General features: G+C 43.2%; 2 protein-coding genes across 2 annotated transcripts in view; both read left to right on the top strand.

Annotated features, from left to right (window-relative positions):
• LOC116693453 (transmembrane protein 231-like) overlaps positions 1 to 32 on the top strand; it is a 16,646-nt gene extending 16,614 nt beyond the window's left edge. Inside the window, exon 8 of the mRNA XM_032522447.1 lies at positions 17 to 32. The gene's annotated coding sequence lies outside the window, so the exon portion shown is untranslated. The remainder of the gene's footprint in view (positions 1 to 16) is intronic.
• LOC116693436 (carbohydrate sulfotransferase 6-like) overlaps positions 1 to 7,592 on the top strand; it is a 14,474-nt gene extending 6,882 nt beyond the window's left edge. The window contains exons 2-3 of the mRNA XM_032522427.1: positions 2,460 to 2,625; positions 2,896 to 7,592. Coding sequence (XP_032378318.1) covers positions 2,985 to 4,181 — 1,197 coding nt within the window. The 5' untranslated portion in view covers positions 2,460 to 2,625; positions 2,896 to 2,984 and the 3' untranslated portion in view covers positions 4,182 to 7,592. The remainder of the gene's footprint in view (positions 1 to 2,459; positions 2,626 to 2,895) is intronic.
• Positions 7,593 to 8,174: the final 582 nt, after the last annotated feature.

Raw genomic sequence — 8,174 nt, 5'->3', positions numbered from 1 at the left:
GGGTAATTTCTCAAGAAAATGTTACATTTTTCCCCATACATTTTGTCTCTTTTGTGGGATTTTGTCTCCTTGTGGATTTTCGCGTCTCTTTGTAGTCGTGCTGTGTCTCTTTTTGGAAGTTTTGTCTTTTTCAAACCATTCAGTGGCATTATTATCACCATATCTCTGTCTAAAACATTTGAAAAGCTAGAGTTACCGGGGACCAACTACAATCATTAGATCTGAAAAGTCTTAAGTTACATTCATTCGGCTTAGGTGGTGCCCCTAAATCTCCTAATGAGAGGGGAAACCCTGCGACTGGATGTTAGACCTGTTAGCCCTTATAGACTGTAATCATTTACTAAATATTCCCCCATTGTTTAACAAGGTTTGGTCACAGTCTTTCTAGTGTAGTCCGGGTTTGGAGACAATCTGATAAGATGAAGCCTTTAACCTTAAGTGAATCCATGGATGAAAACCAGACCGTATGTACATGTGGTGTGAATGATACCAGAGGGATGGAAGGATGTAAAGAATAAGGGAGATGGATGCTTCAGGATGTCTGGTGTTTACTTTTCTATCCTGAGGGTCTAAAGGTGAGAAGCTCGTGTCAGGGCTTGTTCCGAAGCACAATGTATTAGGTACGCTTGCATAGACCCCCTCGGTCAGTGATCGGGATCTCCCACTGGAAACTAATCTAGGACAGTCCCAAACACTGCGCTGCTTCTTCTTTTTGCTCTAGTTTCTTTTCACTGTTTGGTGAATGGATTCATTTAGAGGCTGGGAGCGAGCTGCCTTCAGTCTAACCCTAAAGGAACAACTAAAATATTCCGGTTTCCCTGGAGAGTTTTGTTCTCCCAAGATGCTCTTTTTCCGAGGGGTTTCCCTTCTTCAGCTGTCAGTCATGGCCGCAGCCATCCGCAGCAGATCCGGACCTGGTGGGTGTTGACGGAGGGCGGAGTACGGAGCCGACACGCAGCGGAGCCGATCCACAGCCGTTACGCATCCGGTGGAAATCGGGGGTAATAGAAAGCAGATAATGCAAATCAATAATAACACATCACTGCCCTCTGAATATGAAAAAACATCAAGGCATGAGAACATTTTTGACTGTACATCTTCCATCTCATCTTTTTAGCTCAACGACACGTTCTCATTACTGGGAGATAAAGTTGAGAGAATTTACATCACAAACCGCAGAGGTGATCAACCCCCCCCCCCCCCCCCCACGTGACACCATCAGCGCACATTGAGTTATAGTAATATAGTACTTCTAACGGCAGAGGAGAGAACCAGATAAGATAGAATAAGATAAGCCTTTGTTGTCTTTTGTCTTGGGCATTCGAGAGAAACTGACCGCACACACACACACACACACACACACACACAACACACACACATATCTTATCTATTATTATTGATGATTGGTCTGTCTGTCTGTCTGTCTGTCTGTCTGGCTGTCTGTCTATCTATCTATCTATCTATCTATCTATCTATCTATCTATCTATCTATCTATCTATCTATCTATCTATCTATCTATCTATCTATCTATTTTTGAGCAAACATACACCACTTGATGGGACCACTGCAACTGACGGTCTAGTTGTATGCGTAAATACTTGTATGTTGTTACCTGTTCAAGAAGTTCACCTTCAATTTAGAGTGTGCTGGGATCATTTCTTTGGTTTTATTAGGTGGCAAGTTATGCCTGTTGCACCACTTTACTACGTCCTCCGTCTCCTGCTTATACCAAAGTTCAGCTGAGCGGAGTACCTGTCGCTGCGTTGAGTTGGTCGGGGTGCTGCGGTCAGTGAGTCTCATTTCCAGTCTGCGCTGCTTCTTTGTGTCGGTACTGTCCAGCTGATGTTGCTCCAACAGTGGTCCACCAGCCCTTAGTCCCTCACTGGTTCTTCTTTTTAATTCCTTTTAAAATGAATGTGTGTATATTTCATCAGACATGAAGGCATGGCTGTAAAAGTTATTCTGACACAATATTCTAAGCTACACTACATGATCAATTCACACAAAACATATCGATGTTGTTCCTTAAAAATACTGTGTGTATTTTTATCATGGCGAGAACAGAGGTAGTTTAAAACAGCAGTCTGCATATTCATAAATAATTACTATTCATTCAATAATAAGTACAGACAGTAATGTCCATGTCAGATGCATTCTTTATCATATGCCATGAATTTGAAAATAAAGTTACTTTGTGAAATTATAAACTTAGCAAACTCCATCTGATGATGAAAACCATGAGATGTGGGAAAAAGTTCCAAAAGGTGACAAAAATTAACTTAAGGTTTATATCATTTATTATTTCACAAAGAAGAGCCCCGTTTAATGATGGTAAAACTCAGTTCCGCTCTGGTTTTTTGATGATTTGAACTTTTTTACTTTCCAGGGTATTACATTTATGAAAGGCTTCTTTCCAGTAATTGAAATAGATTTCTTTTTTTTCTGTCTTTCATCCCAGATCAGATGAACGAGAGTCGTCTTTTAGTCCCTCTGTCCCACCGGCCTGTCCTCTCTCATCCAGTCAGTGCCTCCTGCTGATCCAGCCCGTCTGACATTTACAGTGGAAGTGGACCAGTGTGGGGGGGTTCTCTCTGCACAGTCTGATTGTGTCAAAATAGGCTACGGTGATTTTTTTTTATATATTATTGTTTAAAACAATTAACAATTATATGTTTTCATTGTGAAATGACTGTAGACTGTAGTGTATGCCAGTAGGGAAAAACCACATTGATTGAACTCTGATTGAATGCAGAAGACGTATTTTTTATAAGCAAACAGGATATCTATGATATAATATAAAAACTCTGTGTATGACCCTCAACTTTCTCTCTTTTTCTTTCTCTGTCTCTCTCTTTCTTTCTATCTCTTTAATTAACACTCTGTTTTTTATGCAGCTGAGGTAACACGCAGCTCCACGAAGGCCGACTAAAAGGGAGGAAGATCCAGATCCAGATCCAGAGCCTGGCAGTGATCCTCCGCCACCATGCCCCGCTGCAGAGTGACCCTCAGCACCATGATATTCCTGGTGATCCTGCAGGGGGCGGCGGTGGTGCTGTTCTGCGGCTGGTACGTCCAGCTCAGTCCCTGCACCTCCGCCCCCTCCAACGGCAAAGTCCACGTTCTGCTGCTGTCCTCGTGGCGATCCGGGTCGTCCTTCGTGGGTCAGGTGTTCAGTCAGCACCCGTCCGTCTTCTATCTCATGGAGCCGGCCTGGCACGTGTGGACCAAACTGCAGAGACCTGGTGCACGGGCACTCCGGATGGCGGTGAGGGATCTCTTGCGGAGTGTATTCCATTGCGACTTGTCCGTGATGGAGGCTTACCTGCTGGAGCAGCACAACGTGTCCTCCTTGTTTATGTGGAGCCACAGTAGAGCACTGTGCTCGCCGCCGGCCTGTCCCCTCACGCCACGCAACCAGTTCAGCAACCAGACCCGGTGCTTCCAGACATGTGACGCCCGCGGCCTGCAGACCGTGGAGGACGCCTGTGGCACGTACAGCCACGTGGTGCTAAAAGAAGTGAGATTCTTTGAGCTGGAATCCCTCTACCCGCTCCTGCAGGACCCGAGCCTAGATCTCCGCATCATCCACCTGGTCCGGGACCCTCGGGCTGTGGTGCGGTCCAGGGAGGAGTCAGCCAAAGCCTTCGTGAGCGACAACGCCGTCGTCTTGGAGCAGAGGAACATTCCGCCTGCCGAGGTGCAGTATCAGGTCATGCAGGAGATCTGCCGCAGTCACGTGCGCATTAATGAGAGGGCCATGCTGAAGCCCCCGCCCTTTCTCAAAGGCCGCTACAAGATGTTCCGCTATGAGGATGTGGCGCGCAACCCACTCAAGGAGATCACCGCCATGTATGACTTTGTGGGCCTGGACATGACCAGGCCGCTGGAGGACTGGATCTACAGAGTGACTCACGGAAAAGGCAAAGGCTCCAAAAAGGAGGCCTTCAAAATCACTTCACGCAACGCTGCCGACGTCTCCCAGGCGTGGCGCACCACAATGCCACACAACAAGGTCAGACGGATCCAGGAAGTGTGTAAAGGGGCCATGGCATTGCTCGGGTACAGGACAGTTAACAGTGAAAAAGAACAGAAGAGACTTGACATAGATCTCCTTGTGCCGCAGGAACCGTATCAGTTCAGCTGGCTGCCGGCTAAAACCGAGCATCCCAGTGATGGTTAAAATGATGTTTTAGTGTTCGACAAAGACACCGAGAGACTACTTTGAACTAAAGTCTATATTTTTTATAGGCTGTAATGAGTGCTACCGCAGTCTGACTGATCTGCTGAGGGAACACTGGCATGGTGTCCCAAGGTAAAGCTTTGGTTTGTGGTGGAGACACCTCCCACTGTCAGGGGAGGGAGAGGATTCAAGTTAGGGCTGCACAATATATCGTTTATATTAACTGGCTTAATTAATATATCAAGAAAGGCCGCGACATATCGCGAAAGACACAGATTGTCTTGTGTTAGTCAAAAACTGCACTTTAAATGCTACTGTCATTCTTCTTTTAATGGTGCCTTTTATGTTCAATTCAATGTTTAATTTGTTCAATGAAACAATTTTTGAATGTATTGAAGAAGAATACTGAAAACAGCAGAAATGAGTACACTATTAATAAACAGTTTATTTATCACAAGTAATATTGTTATCGCGATATTCAAACACATATTGTTGCATATTGTCCTCATATCGTGCAGCCCTAATTAAAACGTGAAAAGACAGCACAGCAGTTATTGTATGATGAAGACAATAGCTCAAACCGATTTAATCAATCATCAAAATAGTTGAAATGAATTTAATAGTTGACAACTAATCGACTAATTGATTCATCTTTGCAGCTCTAGTGTTAAAAAATTATACATTTTGCAGCAATTCTACAACTTGGATTGGAACACCCCAGTCTTTACAACTCTTTCAGAAGATAGTGTGCGTGAGTTTGCATATGTTTGCCGAGGTTTTAGGAACCAGCCACACATGGGAGGAAGTTGCCAGATGATTCCCTGGTCGGGACAATCAGTGAGGCTGTAGATCTTTAAAAGCCTTAAAACACCCTGAAGTAACTGAGTGTGCACAGGCGGGACTCGGTGACTGCACTCAGTGACTCTGGGCCGGGGTTGCCGTGGAGACAGTCCGAGCGGGCTGCTGTGTTCTGCAGCACCAGAGAACGGCGAAGCTTCCATCTTGATGTCCTGAACGTTGAACAAGCCACGCCACACGTGCAGAAGTCTGTCTGGTCGCTGTTATGAATTCTTACTGCAACCCTAAAAAATGATTCCACGTCCATCCCGTCGGGGGTCCTGGTTAGGGCTGCTCGCTTGGATTTCAACAATCCGGATTCCAACTCCGATTCTCCCTTTTGATTCCGGGTCTTTGAGGGGCGGGGTTGAACCGGCTCCCACACTTATTTCACAGATAAGAAGAAGATGTTTCAGGAGGTTTGCGGTCGTCCGGGGCTTTTCCACGGCTGCAACGCAGCGCGCGCCTGGAGTAAGGGCGGCCGCTACGGAAACCAAAACTTACACGATTTGGAGCCAATGATCACAGTCAAAAACCAAATTTTACTACTAAAACGATTTGCCTTATAATATACCCCATTTCTTTATTTAAGTTTGTTTACAATAGGGCTGCAACCGATTTGATTTTTAAAGGAATCTGTCGGTTATTTTCTCGATGAATGTGAATTGAAATTAATTAGTTGTTTGGTCTAAAATGTCAGAAAATGATAAGAAATATGGATCATCTGCTCATAAAAAAATGACTCCAACCAATTAATTTATTATTGAAATAGTTGGTGATAAATTTGATAGTTGACAACTAATTGGATTTGTCTCTGCAGCTCTAGTTTACAGGAACGTTCTCCTCTTATTGGTTGATTAATTATTGTTTGATTAATTATTGGTTGATTAATTATTGTTTGATTAATTATTGGTTGATTAATGAACTGAGCGGTGATCTGAGTATTTAACAGTGATTAAGGATCAAAGTGTTGTGTGTGAATGTTAAATCCTGTTGATTTCCTTCTTCAGAGACTAATTTAAAGGAGCTCAGCAGAAAGTTGAATGAGGAAGACTCCTTTTACTCGCTCAGGCATTCCCATGACTCCCGGCTTCTACTCCGTGGCAGAGGTCCATCCAGATCCGGGGCCTGTTGCACGAAACCAGGATAAGGGATTAAGCCAGGATATCCAAGTTATCCAGGATATCTTTATTCTACTTTCGTGCAACAGGCCCCCGGTCATTGTCTCTCACGATTCAAGATTACTTGAATACTTTATTGGCATGCATCTAAGTTACACAAACAAAACAGAAGCAGCATGTAGAATGGGACTCTGATGAGTTTCATTATGAGAATTGAGCATTCAGAGGAAATCTCCAGCATAAATCACAATAAGACGACTCTAAAATTGCAGCTCATTAAGAAATACTAAATTGTCCGGAGCATTTGTGTGTAACATTACCATTAGACACTTTAAAGTCTTGGTTGCTGTTCAGCTTCAGCTGACACGTTGTAGTGAAAGCCTTTTCACCAGATTAGGAGTCCGCTCGGTGGGTAAGTGATCCGTTTGCAGCTTAGTCCTTCAATAAGAAATGCTTCCTGGAGACCGGTACCTGCCAGCGTTGAGTAATAGTTCAAAGGCCAGCACATTACAGTCTGTCTTACCGTGTTGACAGAGTTAATGTCGCTGAAGACGAGAGTCTGATCTGTGCTCTGTGTGTCCGCCTCAGACACATGGGACACATGGGACACATGGAACACATGGGACACATGGAACACATGGAACACATGGAACACATGGGACACATGGGACACATGGAACAAAGTGTTCTCTGAGTACACTGTGGACACTCAGTGGGTCTCCCTGTGGACGGGGTTCCTGTGTAGTGTGTGCTGGCCTGTCTGATAGTCCGCCCGCTGCATGAAGGAAAATCTGTATAGCTCCGGTGTGTTAAAAAGAGAGTTGAACAGCACACTTCAGACAGCAGCGTCATCAGTGTTGTTAAACATAAACCATAGTAGAGGGTCTATGATTTAATTAATGTTTCTGAAGTGGGAAGCTTTAACCCGGGATCAGCAGTCCATGTGGAGACAGACTGGTGATGTTGGAAGGCCCGGACCCATTTAATATGTTGGGAAACTACAGTATATATCATCAACATAATGTGTTTTAATCAAATGTTTTGTGAAGAGTCGCCACTGATTTTATGAAGAAGAACAGTACAGTTAATGTGTCCCTATGCAATGTGAAAAATATGGAAGTTTATTGTTATGTTTATCCTTCTTTGCATTCAGTCTATGGTTTAACCAAACGGCTTCCCTCTGTATGAAGAGTCTGTTGGCACCTTTCAGAAGTTTTGGGCTGCCAATGTGTTCTTGTATTTAAATAAAGATGACTTATGAAGCAGAATGATATGGTACTAAATATGTACATGTAGTCTGTAGATATTTCTATTCTGTTGCCTTTAAGGGAAAGCTGGTTATTAAGCTGGTTTGTAAGAAGGATTTTCTTAGCAGTACTTCCTTTGTGTTTGGGCTCCATCTGTTGGCTGAGTCTAGTAAATGATGAGAATTTAAACATCATAAACATATTCATTGTGCCTGTACAGTGATTGGAGAGAGCTGACGAACCACCGAGGAAGGACCCTGTATGGAAAGCTTTTAGAAAGTAACCACACAATAATCCCTTACTTTTGCATAAACGACTTTACTTTTACTTCCTACCCTCGTCCCACTGTTGGTTGAGGATGTCCCACTTTATAGTTTTTCCCAAACATAACTCAAGCAGATTTACACGTTTCTGACCAGTATCCTAAAACAGTATTGATACACGTTATATTGTCTGTCATTAGTCAATGGATGTCCCTCGGTATAGTTACACATACCGGTTTTTGTAGATGCAATCAGATATCAACATTTACAAAGACACACTATACACATATCTAAAAATACAAAATGTATAAAAATAAATACCCGATAGGAGCATAACACACACAAACACATAAAGACACATGCAACAAGTATAATACAAAGGATTAACAGTATTTACAAGTAAAGTTATAAAAGATAAGTAATATATACAAATACAGAAAAATATAAAATGGGGGCTTTACTCTATCTGCTATCTGTAAAGTGTCCTGAGATAACTTGTTATGATTTGAAAATCTGAAACAATCT

This window comes from Etheostoma spectabile, chromosome 8 (genome assembly GCF_008692095.1).
Source record: "Etheostoma spectabile isolate EspeVRDwgs_2016 chromosome 8, UIUC_Espe_1.0, whole genome shotgun sequence".
In the NCBI taxonomy this organism is placed as follows: Eukaryota; Metazoa; Chordata; class Actinopteri; order Perciformes; family Percidae; genus Etheostoma; species Etheostoma spectabile.
This window is presented reverse-complemented; position numbering and strand designations above follow the sequence as displayed.